Consider the following 18811-nt stretch of genomic DNA (forward strand, 5'->3'; position numbering starts at 1 on the left):
CTCTGTCTCCATGACTCTGTAATTCACAATGCTAACATTAGCAGCTAACGCATTTATGTAATTATGCAATTAATGATCAGTGAAAAGTCAGAACACACAATTATGATAATAATTAATAATTGTATACCAACAAGTTAAATAAAACTTCAGATTTTTTGTAAAGGAGCATCCTTCAACCCTATATACAGGGTGCTACCTTTCCATCGACCGTGCCACTCTCCTTCATGACAGGGTAGAAACGGGGTGTTTTATTGGGATCCTGGCGGCTAGGAGTGCGCGGCGTCCTGGGAGTTCTGGGTTGGTGAGTTGTGGGTGATTCAGGAACTGTTTTGGGCAGAGAGCAGGCCATTTCTGTGCCACTGTTCATGACTGCAAGCACACATTTTTAGAAAAGAAAAAAAAAAAAAAAAATCTTTCATAATCTGTCCACAAAAGTCACCGCAAGATGCAGCTTTCTCAATGGTAAATGTTTTCAATGAGTGATAACCATTTATTGTATGTTACTTGACAACAAATCTTATTCCTATATAGCATTTTAAACAACAATCTAAAGCTTGTTTCCTGAAGACTTTTTCATGTCTTCTTGACATAAGGATAATAAGCATTGGGACCTCGTGTGGACAAGACCTCCACATCTAGAGGATCCACACTTGGGTGCACATCAGGCATTTTTTTCTCACAATGCAGACTGCTGCAAAAGCAGTCCAAATGTTTAAAAAAAATGATTTTCACCTACTAAGGCCGAGCGCACAGCTACTTTCAGATAGTTTAACAAATAAACAAGACTGGTTGTCACACAACACGGGTAGTAATATAGCATATGATCATGCTCTAAACTGTGACCAAATCGTCTTGAGTCAGTGCTGTTGTGTGTGTTTTTGTAACTACTCATGCATGTGCAACCTGCAAATTTGCTAACTTTTTATTGGACAAACCAGGAGAAAAACTGTGTGTCTGCCAAATAAAGCTGACAATGACAATCTCATGTTGTTGAAGTCTGTCTCTCCGAGTCTGCTCCATTCAGATCAAATTTCAGAGCTCTGCTGACTTCAAAGGACTTTTAGTAGCAAAGTTCATTCCAGCCTTAAACCACACTGATTTAAAAAAAGAAAAACCCTAACTGTTAATTTAGCTGAAAACGGTTTTGTTTCTCCGTCTCTGCTCCCCGAGAGAGCGTGACCATGTGTGTGTGTGCGTGTGGGTGGGTGGGGGTCGTAACTGTTTAAATTCCAGCTCAAGTTTTCTTTATTTTTGTTTTCCATTCAGTTACTGTTCAATAAAATCACTTAATCCTGCACTTTATTACTGTGGTGCGACTTACTGTGTATTACGAAAACTAAGAACAATAATATACTAGCCGTTTATATAGGGCTTTCTCAGCAATCAAAGCACTAAACAAAACAAACTAACGATAAAAGACTAAATAGCACCAATAATAAATAAATAAATAGATAGATAGATACTACAATAATGCACAGAAATTCCAAAGTAAAGACCTAATAATTCATGAAGTGTAATTTATACTACAGTGTGACTCTGGGAAATATGGTATACTGAAAACTTGATTTATTTATTTTACATACTTAGATTTACCTAAAGGAGGAGGTGGATGAATCAAATATGAGTGAATACCTTCTACGTTTGAGTATATAATTTAAAATATAATCAGAAAAAGGCCTTTCCATCTGGTCATTACTTACACTGCTCACCTAATTAAAGGAATACTATGTTCCCTTAGTTTTGAGCAGTCTAGCCATGATACACACACACACACGAGTCAGAATATACCACTGACCAAGGAAACAAACAATGCAAATCTGAAAAAGTTCAGTGAATGTCCTGAACGGTTTGAAGATGCCCTGCTTCTTTAACCTGACCTGCACCCACTCAAAAACAATTTGAAGGCCCTGATGAAAATTCTTCAGCAAATTAACAAGTAAACAGGTTTTTAAAAAAACTGTTTATACTTTGTGAGGGCTTGAGAGAGCTTTTCTGACAGCAAGGCAAGGAAGGAAAAGGAAAAGAAAAACAAAAACACAATGATAAAGTGACAGCACAATGTTGAGGGCAACAGAGTAGAAAATGGTTACCAAACAGTTTTACTGTCATTTCTCCACAACCTTTGATTAAAATATAATCATTAAGATTATAAACATTAATCATTATAATCATTTCAGTTTCATTTTATTGTGCAATTAAATGCTTCTGGTTAGAATCATTTCCTAGACTCCCAAGATTTAGAAGTATTAAAGTAATGTAGCTACAGCTAACCATTAGGAAGGTTAGTTTGTGTGATGTTGGCTGCACACCAGCTCCATCAACACACCTGACATGGGAGGCGGTGGGACTTCCTGGTTTGGGTCCATTGGAACTTTGGGGGTGAGGGTGTCAAACTCATCTTGACTGATAACACTGAGCTTCTTAAAGTTCTCGATGTCCTGCTGAGGAAAAGATAAACAGTTAAAAATGGAATTTACAAAGCTATAATTCACAGTTTACAGTCCTGAACTGTTAAACCAACTACTTTGTTTGCCATCTTATTCAGTCAGCTGAGACAAATGATATTAATTGAGTTAGTGAAACTACACACAGTGAGTGAAGTGTAAAGCAAGTTGCAACTCAAATGCAAACTCAACTGAAGTCCTCAAAAGAGTCATCGACATAGACCAAGTTTAGTGGGTCTGCTGTCATTTCTTTGTAAGTTATGTTCACAAGCTGCGTCATGGACGCACAGGCAGATACATGGACAGACAGAAAAAAAATAAAAATTAGACACGTGTCAAAAATATGCCCACTGCATTATTATTATTATTTTTTTTTTTTTTTTTTTACAAGAAATTCGCTGTTTTGCTGTTTTGAATCTTGTCCCATCTCACGATCCGTGACTCGACGCGAGAAGTTGGTTTCAACAGAGTTCCGGTGTCACAGACCATAAGGGTCCCCCCCCTAAAAATGGGCCCGCCCTGCCTTCACTGCGCATGTGTCATTTGGGACCACAGCAGGTCATCTGAGACAGACTCTCTACACCCAAAGCAATCAAAAGGAATAATGTGATTATTAACCATCAGATGACAAAAGAAAAACCTCTTAAATCACTCTCAAGTCAGTCTGAAGCAGAAACGAGGCCATTTGGAGCAGAAACGAGGCAATAATCAGTGAGTCGCTACTGACTCTTTGAAATGACAGAGGCGCAGTGAAGGCAGCAGCTGAATTTATGTGGAAATGATTGTTGTACAAAAGCTTCAGGTATCTGTCGCTGAGAGAGATGATGACTGGAGGGCTGTTTTAGAAATAAGGTGATAACTAGCCATTGTTTACATGGCTTTGAAATGGCAGAACTCTGCTGGCGTACCGAATATAGCAATTAAAAGCACTGTTTTCCACATTTCCGAGATCTCACACCCCTACACGTTACTGTATCTCAGCTACGTATATCTGTTTTGTGACCAAAAACAGACAAATCAACTCTAAAATAATAACAATAATAATTAGATAAACAAAAAAGTTTCATATTACAAAACTGCTGTAACCAAGCCACATCAGCATATAAACCAAACCTGATAAAAAATTGATAACAGTGAAAACATGGTTAAAACACATGCCACACACTGTAGTCATGTGTGACACACAGCAGATGTGGAGATGTCCCAAGGCAGTGGACTGTGAACTCTACACGTCAGCATCAAAAGTTATTCTCGCAACCTTGGGATGTGTACTCAGATGTGGAATTACCCACATGCACATAACCTTTGAGCAGAAGAAGAGCTGATTACACAGAAAAGTGATGTTACTATCAGAAAACAGTGTTTGTGAAGTCGATTTTCCCTCTATTCAGTGTGACAATGTTTAGTAATTCAGTTTATTTATTAGAATCATTTAATTTGTATTAACACAAAGCTTTTTTTTTTTAAGTTATCCCACTTCCATTAAAGAAGACACTTAACATATTTATCTGCAGACTGGGCTTACATACACTCCAAAAAGTCCAATTATGTCTCCTTGAAGACAATGAACCAGTATTATTTTCCCTCATAAACATCTTTACATGATGTGCTACCAATGTGTGCAGTTTCATCAAGATCCATAAAGTGGTTGTGGAGGACTTGCATTAACTAAACAGTTTAGTTACCACTAACTACTACTTCCACATTAACACATTACACTCTGAAAGAACAGTTTAAAAAAAAATTGTGAGCACCAATAGCATAAACATCTTTCTCATTAAAGAGACATTATGAATCTCCCATGTGCCTTCTGGCAAAAAGCATCTGAAATTTAGCATCTTCGTAAGAAAATCCCTCTCTGTTCCATTCCACAATTAAGCTGTGTAACTCGAGATGCAAGAGACAAATGTTGCACTATGCAGTGTTTCCCCCCAAACACACCCACAGAAGCCTATAACTACTTCAGTGTTGCACATGTCTTGATGGCTTCCCTCACTAAGGCTCACTAAATGTAAGGCTGCAGGCCTTAAATTTAGGCCTGCAGCCTGCAGCCAAGGCCTCGGTGAACCCCATCCTGACCAGGTCCGCATAATCACGGGTACACCAAAATCAAAAGTCTGTAACTGCTTTATTATATGGTAAACAAGAAAACTGTGAGTTTGTCAAACATACTAAAACTGAAAAATCAATCTCAAGTTTCAACTATTTATTATTACTGTCATACTGCACCAACTGACATCCCATCGATCGGCTGGAGATGCCTGTAAAGTCCGTGACGAAGAGTCAGGCTTGTTTTCTTATAAAGTTCGCCATTCACCTGTCTAGCTTCCGCATAAAATCGACCGACTACTCCATCAAGCATCCGTCTGTCATAAGTTACAAAGTTGGGCGCATGTCCCTTTTCAGTGACGTACTTGCGAAACAGGTTGGCTGCTGACTGTGTATTTCTGCGGGTGTTCTTCGCATCTTTTTCATTGAAAATTTGTTTTAAGTCAGCGTCGCTAACAGACGCAAACCTGTCTTCTGCCATCTTGTCAACAAACTGACAGCCAAAGTAGGCACTGTATCGCGTTATCTGATTGGTCATTATCGATAGAAGACGTTGCTTGATTAGCTAGCACTACGCTGCACGTGAGGTGTACTAGTTTTGCACATGCTGTCTACTCGGCTCCACCAATGTCAACTCGGCATGTGGTACAGCTTAGAAAGTGGCGAATGGGCCAATCAGAAGTTGGCAAAATCCCATACCATATAATAATCAAAATAGTTATTTGTAGTAGCCCAAGTCATCAGCTACGAAATTATTATTTTATTTTCGTGTTGAAAGTTTAAACAGATCCGACATGTTCCAGTTTTTAAATTCTGCTGACATGAAGGCACAATATCACACAACCCAGACAGGCACAGAGACCGCATTCATTAATTCCACAAGGTCCACATTAATTAAATCTTTTTAGTATAGCACTGAATAAATTCAGCTTTGAATAAAAGTCCATTTAAGGCGATTTAAAATCCTCAGATTTCATACACAGGCATGACGCTTTACACCAGTTTATTGCCAAAAAGTCATGGAAAAAGTAACAAGAATAACCAAATCTGTTTAATTATGGAAGGAAGTGTTATCTCCCTTCTTCCTCCGTTTGTGGCTCTGACAACATGCGTAGCTTTCCAGCATTTTTCCACCTGTTTCTTGACAAGACTCACTGAGAGTCAGCGCACACTGCCCGCTGAGTTGCCCTGATCTAAAATGGCGACCTTGCCGGGACACTTGGCAGTGAGGCTGTGGACTCTAGTATTCATATTAACGTCTGTGGTGTAACCAGATCCACAAATGCATATTAAAAAAAAAAAATTAAAAATATCTGTGTCTGTAAAAATCATGCGACTAGATTGGGTGTGTCCTTACACGTGATTTTTGCTACACTCCTTTCATGGAAGATCCACAAATGCGTGCAGCAGTTTGTACCTGTGTGGAGACTTGTCTGTGCTTCCATGACTATACAGTGTCACACCACAAGGGGGCGAAATCACCAATGGTATCAGTCACCCCTATGTTTTAAGCCTGGCTGGAACCTCGAAGAACATCCATTGATTCGGTTTGAGGGCATCTTTTTTTTCCCCCTGTGTTTCGGAGACCAGGAACATGAATGGATTATGGGGCCATTAGTGTAGCAACACTAGTTTTGCTACACTAATGCCCCCATACAATAATGGCTACTAAATAATGAGTACTAAAGACACCCAGTCTGACGTAGTAATTAAGAAATCCCATCAAAAGCATTTTTAAATCAAAACAGTGCAACACTTCTGATTTCTGCACATTGTTGTCTAAGATAAATATCTTACCTTGCTGCACTCAGCCTGCTCCTCCCCTTTCCAAAGATCTTGTTCATAATAATACAACCCATCGTTAATGGCTTTGGCCAGTTCTGCAGTAATCTTGGCTCTCGACTCATGGTTGCCTGTCCGATCACCACCAGGATGTTTGCGGAGGTAGGGAGGGGTCTGGGTAACAATAATGATCTTGTTGACATCTTGGTCATCTAGCTCGTAGTCAGAGTCATCGTCTTCTGACCACTCAGTGAACTGGTTCTTCCGAGGTGCCATTTGCTCCATTTCCTCATCAAACATGAAGTCCAGTTCCTCTTGGTCAGGTTCAGCATGGGGTGGGCACCGCAAATCCATTTGAGGTACCTCGGTGCGTTCCTGGACAATAGACAACACAGCTATTAAAATGAAAAGATGTTAGTTTAGCTTTAGTTTTGGTTAAGGCGACGTCTGAACCCAAACAACTAGAACAATGAGGTCTAATGTGCCTGTTTAAAAGCAGGAGCTTATACAGTCAACTGCACCCTTGGGTCTTACCCAGTGCAAAGTACAAAAGTATCAAGCTCATGGTAAGGGTTTCTTCAATTCCCTGCAGTTACAGTAGTGTTCAGAATAATAGTAGTGCTATGTGACAAAAAGATTAATCCAGGTTTTGAGTATATTTCTTACTGTTACATGGGAAACAAGGTACCAGTAGATTCAGTAGATTCTCACAAATCCAACAAGACCAAGCATTCATGATATGCACACTCTTAAGGCTATGAAATTGGGCTATTAGTGAAGAAAAAAAAAAGTAGAAAAGGGGGTGTTCACAATAACAGTAGCATCTGCTGTTGACGCTACAAACTCAAAACTATTATGTTCAAACTGATTTTTTAGCAATCCTGTGAATCACTAAACTAGTATTTAGTTGTATAACCACAGTTTTTTCATGATTTCTTCACATCTGCGAGGCATTCATTTTGCTGGTTTGGAACCAAGATTTTGCTCGTTTACTAGTGTGCTTGGGGTCACTGTCTTGTTGAAACACCCATTTCAAGGGCATGTACTCTTCAGCATAAGGCAACATGACCTCTTCAAGTATTTTGACATATCCAAACTGATCCATAATACCTGGTATGCAATATATAGGCCATAGTAGGAGAAACATGCCCATATCATGATGCTTGCACCACCATGCTTCACTGTCTTCACTGTGAACTGTGGCTTGAATTCAGAGTTTGGGGTCGTCTCACAAACTGTCTGCAGCTCTTGGACCCAAAAAGAACAATTTTACTCTCATCAGTCCACAAAATATTCCTCCATTTCTCTTTAGGCCAGTTGATGTCTTCTTTGGCAAATTTAACCTCTTCTGCACGTCTTTTATTTAACAGAGGGACTTTGCGGGGGATTCTTGCAAATAAATTAGCTTCACACAGGCATCTTCTAACTGTCACAGCACTTACAGGTAACTCCAGACTGTCTTTGATCATCCTGGAGCTGACCAATGGGTGAGCCTTTGCCATTCTGGTTATTCTTCTATCCATTTTGATTGTAGTTTTCCATTTTCTTCCACATGTCCGTGGTTTTTTTTGTCCATTTTAAAGCATTTGAGCTCACTGTAGATGAACAGCCTATATTTTTTTGCACCTGCGTATAAGTTTTCCCCTCTCCAATCAACTTTTTCATCAAACTACGCTGTTCTTCTGAACGTCTTGAACGTCCCATTTTCCTCAGGCTTTCAAAGAGAAAAGCATGTTCAACAGGTGCTGGCTTCATCCTTACATAGGGGACACCTGATTCACACCTGTTTGTTCCACAAAACTGACGAACTCACTGACTGAATGCCACACTACGATTATTGTGAACACCCCCTTTTCTACTTTTCTTTTTACTAATAGTCCAATTTCATAGCCTTAAGAGTGTGCATATCATGAATGCTTGGTCTTGTTGGATTTGTGAGAATCTACTGGTACCTTGTTTCCCATGTAACAATAAGAAATATACTCCAAACCTGGATTAATCTTTTTAGTCACATAGCATTACTATTATTCTGAACACTACTGTACATGATTCATAAATGTTTTCACATCACTTTTTTTTTTAATGATGCTGTGCCAGAGAAACTGCTCAACTAAATGTTGCATGGATCAGTAAGTCCTTTAAGGCCTTCCTGGGCCAGTGCTCATCTCAGGTTTCCATGGTGTGAAGCAGACGAGAACCCATGACTCAGTCAGATCCCAGCAAAGGCCGGTACCCATTTTACAGGAAAGTGGACTGAGAGAATGCAGATTAAGTGTCTTGCCCATTTCCTTATCCACTGAGCTACCTGCTCCGCCACATAACACATAGGAGGTCAACAGTACAGAGTGTTGTGGAATGAGTCACAGTTAATAGAATTAAAATAAGTGACAAGTCATCATACTGTAGGTGACTCATCTTGCTAAAAGGCAAATCAAATAAAAAAATATTAACGTGTTGCCCGTGGGAAACCACGGGCTCTAGATTGGGTAGTGTTTATAAGATAGGAAGCTGACATTTTTCAAGGGTGGTAATAAATTATGCAAAGTTTCTATAATAATTTTCACTGAAAGTGCAGGAAATTAAAATGAGAAAGTTTTGTGAACAATTGTATTTATTCATTTGGCTAATTTTGTTGATGTCATATTTTACAACAAGCATGGTTGAGATATTTCCTTTGTTCAGAGCTTGTATGGTTACCAGGGACTGTTCACTGTTGTTAGGTAATATCCCTAATTTCTCCAAAAACATTAGTCCTATCAACTTCCAGTTATCACAGCATTCATCCTTGATCCAAAACACATAAGCATACTAAACAGCAAATGTCAGCTTCAGCTCTCCCCAGATTCTCCGCGATGGAAGTTACACCCACACACACGTACACAGAGGCCACATGGCTTTTAATATATATATTCAAGGAAAACCAACTAGAGCCCGACCATATGGATTTTTTGAGGCCGATGCCGATAACGATATTTGGATGAAAAAAATGCTGATAATCAATAAATCGGCTGATTTGCTGATAGCCGATAAATCAGCCAATATTTTTTTTTTAAATGAATATGTTCTTTTTTGGACCCTTAACAAAAAAGGTATGAGCTAAAAGCTGAAGCTTTGTCCTCATATTGATTAACTTTATAACAGAGAAGAATTTTCAAGTTCAAAAAAATGCAAAAATGCAATTGGAGCAGTTAGGGGGCTATTCAAACGGGCCAACTAGTAAGATATCACTCCTGAAAACGATCTTTGCCATATCATGTGAGGTAAATCTGCCCTACAATTGGATTTTGGAAAACCATGTGACGGAGAACCAATTCCGATTGGACACTCACATTGCGCACATCGTCACACATCTTCTATGAGGAGTATCAAGGTAGCCCATGGTGGATCGAAAGTCCGCGTAGTTAACTTTTCAGCAAAAAAAACAAACAAAAAACAAAATAAAACAAAACAAAAAACTTTCTGATATCATTAAAAAGTTATTTACAATTTAGTAAAGCTTGGTCCCAGCCGTCGTATACGACAGCGTCAGTGCCAGAGGGTTAATGGGGAACGGCAGTAATTCCCAGAACCCTTCCGGACAACCAGTGAATCTGAATGTTTCAACCTCTTAGCAGTAAATGAAAGTTTTTCATGTTAGAAATAAGGTCTACATAACGTGGGCTTAATAAAATGCATGACTGACACAATGAAGCACATTTGACACATTACTACATAAACTGAGTTAAACTGAAACGGGAGAAATGTGGGGTGAATGTAATGGCAAAGTTATTACAAACAACATCCTTATAAACGTACTTGTATGCTTTTGTCAGCCGATCAGTGCAGTGTGACAGCAAACTACGGGGCCATTGATGAACACATTTAAGCAGGGGTGTAAGCAGCTCTCAGCTGAATGGAGTCAGAGCTCCATCTACTGGACAAACGGTGCAAGGGCATTTTACACTGCCGACACAAACATTATTTCTGTTCTGTTTATGAGAAATTATCAGCGTTCTATCGGCAAAATTTCGGCCGACAGTGAGTACTTTGAAAAAGGCTTATATCGGCCGATAATATCGGCTGGCCGATATTATCAGAGCTTTAGGCAGGGCTGGTGGCCAAGTGATTAGTGCGCTTGCTTCAGTGCAGAAGGTTCCTGAAGTGATCAGATGCGGGAATATGGTATATCGTCATTGGCAAAAAACATAAATAAAATGCAATGTCAATTTTTCCAGTATCATGCAGCTCTATTTATGAGGATGAGAAAATGTATTAAGAAGTATGAAGTGTGGAACTAACAATGGGTCATATGAAATAAGTAAACAGAGAAGAAGGGGCAAAAAGCCAGAAAAGTTGTAAAGGAAGTGAGAGGGGAAAAAAAAAAAATACTCAACTGCAAATGGCGGGAGGTCAGGTTGGAGCAATGAGGGAGAGGAAGATTCGACAATACAAACATCACCACTCACATGCTGACTGTTGTGTGGGCCGCTGAAGAGGTGGTACTGCTGGCCCACCACCACCAGAGGGCGCCCTGCCTGGAGTGCGGGCTCCAGGTACCAGAGGGCGCTGCCGCCTCACAGGAGCAGCCAAGGTGACAGCTGTCACCCATTAACCAAAACAGCTGACATCCATCAGCGGAGGGGTATATCAGCTGGACGGCATCTCCACCTCATTGCCGAGATATCGCTCTATCAAAGAGGTAACGATCTCAGCCAAACGTGCTATTAACTGAAGCCGTAATACTTGTTGCTTGTTTGTAGGACAGCTGACTACTGGACTGGACATATTTGGATAAGTACTCACCTTCCTACATTTCCATATTGTTTTTGACGAGAGGTGGTGTCTCCACCCTCCGTGTTGCTGGGTGCAGCCGCACCCACACCTGACTGTTTTTGTTCCTCGCCAGCAGTACCGGATCCGACGAGCGGAGGCAGTGGCCACCTGGGAGTTCGGGACTTGGCAGCTCCAGTATTCACGGGGGTTCGGTGGCAGAGGAAATCGGGTTGGTTCCGGTTCGACTTGGACAGACGTCTCCTATCGTTGAGCCTGCCCACACGACACCGCTGTAATTGGACTCAATCTCAATATTGTAATAGGTTGTGTTTGTTGTGCCTATTTCACAACAGTAAAAACAGTGTTATTTGACTCCTCCATTGTCTGTTCATTTGCGCCCCCTGTTGTGGGTCCGTGTTCCTACACTTTCACAACAGGATATCTCGGCCAGCGTCATGGATCCCGAGGGGCGTCAACCGGCTGTTGAACGGCCAATGGAAGAACAGGGCGCACAGGCGTCCTCAGGAGGGGTGATCGGTGAGTTGCAGCGGATCCTCACCGCTTTCACGACTCGGTTGGATTTGATGACCGAGCAGAACGTCCTCCTGAACCGCAGGGTGGAGGCTCTCGCCGCGCAGGCTCTCCCTCCCACCCCCCAGAGCCGTACGGAGGCTGTGTGGAGACGTGCGCAGATTTTCTTATGCAGTGTTCGCTCGTCTTCGCACAGCGTCCCGTCATGTACGCGACAGATGCTAGCAAAGTAGCTTATGTAATAAACCTGCTTCGCGGCGAGGCACGCGCTTGGGCTACAGCGCTCTGGGAGCAGAATTCATGGCTCCTTCTGACATATGATGGGTTTGTGAGGGAGTTCAGAACCGTGTTCGATCACCCTAATAGAGGAGAAACCGCTTCAGCCGTGCTACTGTCAATGAGACAGGGGCGTCGGAGCGCAGCTGCCTATGCAGTCGACTTCCGCATCGCGGCTGCGAGGTCCGGCTGGAATAGCACTGCTCTCCGCGCCGCCTTTGTAAACGGACTGTCTTTGGTTCTTAAGGAACACCTGGTGGCTAAGGACGAACCGCGGGATTTAGATGGGCTCATCGATCTTGTCATACGGCTAGACAACCGGTTAGAAGAACGTCGTCGGGAACGAGACGAAGGGCGTGGCCGGGCACGCGCCGTCCCTCTCCCTTCCGGTTCCGACCGTGCTCCGCCTTCTCCACGCTCCACGGCCCCCGCGCTCCGTGTGGCTACAGCTCCCCCTGCTGACGAAGCTATGGACACGAGCAGGGCAACATTTAGGGCACCAGATGCACAGAGGAGGCGGGCCCGCGGAGTATGTTTTGTTTGTGGCTCGATAGAGCATCATGTGAGAGACTACCCCGAGCGGTTAAACACCAACGCCCGCCCCTAGAGACTGGGCTAGGGGTGGGCCGAGACATTCACGTGGGACACACCCACATTGCTACACGACTCGCAGTTACGATCCTTTATGAGGAATCAACCCTGAAGGCCCCAGCACTGGTGGACACGGGCTCTGAGGGGAATCTGTTGGACAGCAGATGGGCCAGGGAGATAGGGCTCCCTCTGGTGGCGCTTACCTCGCCTGTGCAGGTTCGAGCACTAGATGGCTCCCTACTCCCTCCAATCACACACAAGACACCCCCTGTAACTCTGGTGGTGTCAGGGAATCACCGGGAGGAGATCAAGTTTTTTGTGACTCCTGCCACCTCCCTGTGTGATTTTAGGATTTCCCTGGATGTTGAAGCACAATCCCCGGATTGATTGGCCGTCCGGGGTAGTGGTTCAGTGGAGCGAAACCTGCCATCGGGTGTGTCTAGGTTCCTCGGTTCCTCCCGGCTCCCAGGCTAAGGAGGAGGTCAGAGTCCCGCCCAATCTGGGGACGGTGCCGGTGGAGTACCACGACCTTGTCGACGTGTTCAGCAAGGATCTGGCGCTCACTCTTCCCCCCCACCGTCCGTATGATTGTGCCATTGATTTGGTTCCGGGCAGTGAGTTCCCGTCCAGTAGGCTGTACAACCTCTCACGGCCTGAGCGCGAATCAATGGAGACCTACATCCGGGACTCGTTAGCCGCCGGGTTGATCCGGAATTCCACCTCCCCGATGGGTGCAGGTTTCTTTTTTGTGGGTAAAAAAGACGGCGGACTTCATCCATGCATCGATTACAGGGGACTGAACGATATCACAGTTCGCAATCGATACCCGTTGCCCCTGTTGGATTCGGTGTTCACACCCCTGCATGGAGCCCGAATTTTCACCAAGCTCGATCTCAGAAACGCGCATCACCTGGTTCGGATCCGGAAGGGAGACGAGTGGAAGACGGCATTCAACACCCCCTTAGGTCACTTTGAGTACCTGGTCATGCCGTTCGGTCTCACAAACGCTCCCGCGACTTTCCAAGCGTTGGTTAATGATGTCTTGCGGGATTTCCTGCACCGGTTCGTCTTTGTATACCTAGACGATATACTCATCTTTTCTCCGGATCCTGAGACCCATGTCAAGCATGTACGTCAGGTCCTGCAGCGGTTGTTGGAGAACCGGCTGTTTGTGAAGGGCGAGAAGTGTGAGTTCCACCGCACGTCTTTGTCCTTCCTGGGGTTCATCATCTCCTCCAACTCCGTCGCTCCAGAACCGGCCAAGGTTGCGGCGGTGAGAGACTGGCCCCAACCCACAAGCCGTAGGAAGTTGCAACAGTTCCTAGGCTTTGCTAATTTCTACAGGAGGTTCATTAAGGGCTATAGTCAGGTAGTTAGCCCCCTGACAGCCCTGACCTCGCCAAAAGTTCCCTTCACCTGGTCGGATCGTTGCGATGCCGCGTTCAAGGAGTTGAAACGGCGCTTCTCGTCTGCACCCGTTCTGGTGCAGCCCGATCCTAGTCGCCAGTTAGTGGTTGAAGTGGACGCCTCGGACTCAGGGATAGGAGCTGTGCTGTCCCAGAGCGGGAAGACCGATAAGGTCCTTCACCCGTGTGCCTATTTTTCCCGCAGGTTGACCCCGGCCGAACGGAACTATGACGTCGGCAATCGAGAACTCCTTGCGGTGAAAGAGGCTCTTGAGGAGTGGAGACATCTGTTGGAGGGAACGTCCGTGCCATTCACGGTTTTCACTGACCACCGGAACCTGGAGTACATCAGGACCGCCAAGCGGCTGAATCCCAGGCAAGCCCGCTGGTCACTGTTCTTCGGCCGTTTTGACTTCCGGATAACCTACCGTCCCGGGACCAAAAATCAGAGATCGGATGCTTTGTCCCAGGTACATGAAGACGAAGTCAGAACGGAGTCATCGGATCCCCCGGATCCCATCATCCCGGAGTCCACTATCGTGGCCACCCTCACCTGGGACGTGGAGAAGACTGTCCGGGAGGCCCTGGCACGAGACCCGGACCCCGGAACCGGGCCGAGGAATAAACTCTACGTCCCACCAGAAGCAAGGGCTGCGGTCCTGGACTTCTGTCACGGTTCTAAGTTCTCCTGTCATCCTGAGGTGAAAAGAACCGTGGCAGTCGTCCGGCAATGCTTCTGGTGGGCGTCCCTGGAGACCGACGTCCGGGATTATATCCAGGCCTGTACCACCTGCGCCAGGGGCAAAGCCGACCACCGCAAAACATCGGGATTGCTACAGCCCCTGCCCGTACCTCATCGCCCCTGGTCTCACATCGGCCTGGATTTCGTCACGGGCCTCCCGCCGTCCCAGGGAAACACCGTCATCCTCACGATAGTGGACCGATTCTACAAGGCGGCCCACTTCGTGGCCCTCCCGAAGCTCCCAACGGCCCAGGAGACAGCGGACCTCCTGGTCCACCACGTCGTCCGGCTGCATGGGATACCATCAGACATCGTCTCCGATCGCGGTCCCCAGTTCTCCTCGCACGTCTGGAGGAGCTTCTGCCGGGAACTGGGGGCCACGGTCAGTCTCTCGTCCGGGTATCACCCCCAAACCAACGGGCAAGCAGAACGGGCCAATCAGGAGATGGAGCAGACCCTACGTTGTGTGACAGCCGCGCACCCGGCGGCCTGGAGTACCCATCTGGCCTGGATCGAGTACGCCCACAACAGTCAAGTGTCATCAGCCACCAGCCTCTCCCCTTTTGAGGTGTGTTTGGGGTATCAGCCCCCATTGTTTCCGGTGGTTGAGGGAGAGGTCGGTGTGCCCTCGGTCCAGGCCCACCTGCGGAAGTGCCGTTGGGTGTGGCGTGCCGCCCGTTCTGCTTTGTTGAAGACCCGGATGAGGGCGAAGACCCATGCAGACCGGCGGCGGACCCCGGCTCCTACGTATCGTCCCGGGCAGGAAGTGTGGTTGACCACCAAGGACATCCCACTGCAAGTACCCTCCCCGAAACTAAAGGACCGATACATAGGACCGCACAGAATCCTCAAAGTCATCAATCCCGCCGCAGTGAGGCTTCAGCTTCCGGCCTCACTGCGGATCCATCCCGTGTTCCATGTCTCAAGAATCAAACCACATCACACCTCACCCCTCTGTACTCCGGGTCCGGCACCACCTCCTGCCCGGATCATCGATGGCGAGCCGGCCTGGACTGTGCGCCGGCTTCTGGATGTTCGACGGATGGGCCGGGGTTTTCAATACCTGGTGGACTGGGAGGGGTACGGCCCTGAAGAACGCTCCTGGGTGAAGAGGAGCTTCATCCTGGACCCGGCCCTCCTGGCCGATTTCTACCGCCGCCACCCGGACAAGCCTGGTCGGGCGCCAGGAGGCGCCCGTTGAGGGGGGGGTCCTGTTGTGTGGGCCGCTGAAGAGGAGGTACTGCTGGCCCACCACCACCAGAGGGCGCCCTGCCTGGAGTGCGGGCTCCAGGCACCAGAGGGCGCTGCCGCCTCACAGGAGCAGCCAAGGTGACAGCTGTCACCCATTAACCAAAACAGCTGACATCCATCAGCGGAGGGGTATATCAGCTGGACGGCATCTCCACCTCATTGCCGAGATATCGCTCTATCAAAGAGGTAACGATCTCAGCCAAACGTGCTATTAACTGAAGCCGTAATACTTGTTGCTTGTTTGTAGGACAGCTGACTACTGGACTGGACATATTTGGATAAGTACTCACCTTCCTACATTTCCATATTGTTTTTGACGAGAGGTGGTGTCTCCACCCTCCGTGTTGCTGGGTGCAGCCGCACCCACACCTGACTGTTTCTGTTCCTCGCCAGCAGTACCGGATCCGACGAGCGGAGGCAGTGGCCACCTGGGAGTTCGGGACTTGGCAGCTCCAGTATTCCCGGGGTTCGGTGGCAGAGGAAATTGGGTTGGTTCCGGTTCGACTTGGACAGACGTCTCCTATCGTCGAGCCTGCCCACACGACACCGCTGTAATTGGACTCAATCTCAATATTGTAATCGGTTGTGTTTGTTGTGCCTATTTCACAACAGTAAAAACAGTGTTATTTGACTCCTCCATTGTCCGTTCATTTGCGCCCCCTGTTGTGGGTCCGTGTTCCTACACTTTCACAACACTGACGGTCAAAAGGTGGCAGAAAACAAACAGCAAGAAAGGAAATGGCAGAGAGAGAACAAAGATGATACAGGCAATTAAAATAAATAAACAGCTAATGTTTGGAAAAGTAAAAGTAGGAAAATATGACGTGGAAGAAATATTCTGAGGTTTAAAGCTGACTGACATTTCCTAGTGAACAGTGGATGCAACCAGCCACTTTTGCAACATCTGATTGGCTTCCTGCTGTTCAGTACCTTTGCCTTTCCAGCTGACTGACGATGGCGTTTCTCCACCTGGATCCAGGCATCTGGGTCAGGCTGGGTTGTAGCAGCGTCTTTGGAAGGGTCTGTGCCAGAAACTGAATCTTGGCTGGAGGAGCTGGATTCAGTAGAGTCCCGAGGCTCTGAAGACTCAGCAGTAGTCTGGTTTACAGGTGATGTAGCTGAAAGTACAGTCACATCACACCCAGACAAAACATCAGCACAGCCTCAAAGATCGCTCATCATACTGTCTGCTCTCATTCAGGTACAGAGGCGCTACAGTCTGGAAAAATGACCTTAGATCTAATTCCATTTTAAATTCAGCCAACATTCAACATTAATCTAATTGGAGAAACAAGAGATGTCACCATGGCATTTATTTATATAGTGGAAATACTTATAGAACATTAACAGGTCGAATACACAGATAAGGCAATTAACAATAGTGATAATTCAATCTCATCAAAAACTACAAAAATAAAATGTCCATGATTCAGTGCCTCAAGTGTATCATTATTCTGTTTTATGTCACAAAATGATACACCAGTAAAGCATATTTGAAAATGGAACATTTTTGGCTTTTTGTTTGTTTTAAAGATTACATTAGACAGTGCAGATTTGTACATTTTAAAGATTAAATTAGTAAAAAAATAAATAAATAAAATCTATACACTGACGATCACAATGACCAAATCTGCAGTCATAATGCATAGAAAGAGGGTACTTATGTGCTGTAAGTGGTTATTTGGATAAAATAAGGTTCTCTTTGTATTACATTATGCAACTCAGTTCATTTTTACACTGTTTATAGCAATGTGTCAATATCAATCCAGATATCAAATTAGGGTGGATCCTGGCTTTTGAGTCACAGATACTGGCTGAGCATGCATGCTGATCAATTTCTGATCCTTTAAGTTGGAGATTTTGCTGTCATACTGTCAGCTTCCTTGATTAAGCACGACATCATAACAAAGCCACCCCACTGGGAAGAGCAAGTGAGCAGATTCACAGCATCAACACAGCAAAGAGTCACAGAGGTGACTTCTGCTTAATTAGCCAATGTACTGTCTCAAGTGTCACTGCAGTTTAAAGTTGCATCTGAATGTCAGTGTTTTGTCCATGAATGAAATGGATGAAATAATTAGATCTGATTGACAGTAGAGGCAGGTGATGTACACTGAGCATAAGAAGACAGCGAGTGAGAGACTAAGATATATTTTAACTAATGTAATCATGGCAGTCCAACAGAAAGGAGGCAACCACAGCTCAGTCAGTACAGCAGGCATGCATGAACCACAAATAGGCGGATCTGAATCCCTGTTGTGGCTGTGCTTATGTGTTCCTACCCAAACTTTTAAAATGGGTGAAATGTGATCTTAAAGAATGTTCACCACCATGCTGTACAAAGCTATTAATTAGGGGCAAAGAGTGCCTAAAAATATTTTAGAAGCACTGATATCACTCTGTACTGAGATAGACAATATTAAATGACCGTCTTGTGCCTAAAAACATCAGTGACATCAGGGTTTGCATTAGAGGTTTTGGCCACCGAGTTCTGGGACACACTAGGTATTGAAAATGTGTCTCCCAAGGCCCAGCAATAAGACCCAGCACCTCAATGCAGCAAAGCTGCCTTGCACGAGCACTAAATTCAATCCATAGAGCTGCTAATTTCAGGAGCTACCCCAGTGTGCTGCAGTGTATTAAGAAATATGACAAACGATGCCATGAAGGCAAAGTGTGTCTGAAATTATGTAGTTTTACATTTGGAAAAAGGCAACGTAAATAAAAGTAAATCCATGACGATGTAGGGGTGCAGGTCTTTTCAAATTAAACAGCAGGTTGATCTGGTTATTCCTTTTGCATGTTCAGAATTGCCTGGAAATGTTATTAAAGTGAAGCAAAATAAAATAAATAATTCACGATCTGTAATGTTTATCTATTGTAAGCACCACATCTTGAACCAATTTAATTTAAATATGATGCACATTTCATATTTAATTTTTACATTTTATGCTGTTATATATTAGTCATAAATAATGTTAAAAACA

General features: G+C 44.8%; 1 protein-coding gene across 6 annotated transcripts in view; it reads right to left on the reverse strand.

Annotated features, from left to right (window-relative positions):
• The window catches only part of larp1b (La ribonucleoprotein 1B), a 118017-nt gene that overhangs the window by 24429 nt on the left and 74777 nt on the right, over nucleotides 1–18811 (reverse strand). For 3 of the 6 annotated variants that reach the window (XM_034194887.1, XM_034194883.1, XM_034194884.1), the window contains 5 exons: nucleotides 16755–16942; nucleotides 10649–10723; nucleotides 6291–6650; nucleotides 2327–2441; nucleotides 197–369 (listed from right to left, as the gene is read on the reverse strand). In XM_034194887.1, the coding sequence (XP_034050778.1) occupies nucleotides 197–369; nucleotides 2327–2441; nucleotides 6291–6650; nucleotides 10649–10723; nucleotides 16755–16942 (911 nt within the window). The remainder of the gene's footprint in view (nucleotides 1–196; nucleotides 370–2326; nucleotides 2442–6290; nucleotides 6651–10648; nucleotides 10724–16754; nucleotides 16943–18811) is intronic. The other 3 variants (XM_034194888.1, XM_034194885.1, XM_034194886.1) reach the window with 2 other exon arrangements.

Source organism: Thalassophryne amazonica, chromosome 19 (assembly GCF_902500255.1).
Source record: "Thalassophryne amazonica chromosome 19, fThaAma1.1, whole genome shotgun sequence".
In the NCBI taxonomy this organism is placed as follows: domain Eukaryota; kingdom Metazoa; phylum Chordata; class Actinopteri; order Batrachoidiformes; family Batrachoididae; genus Thalassophryne; species Thalassophryne amazonica.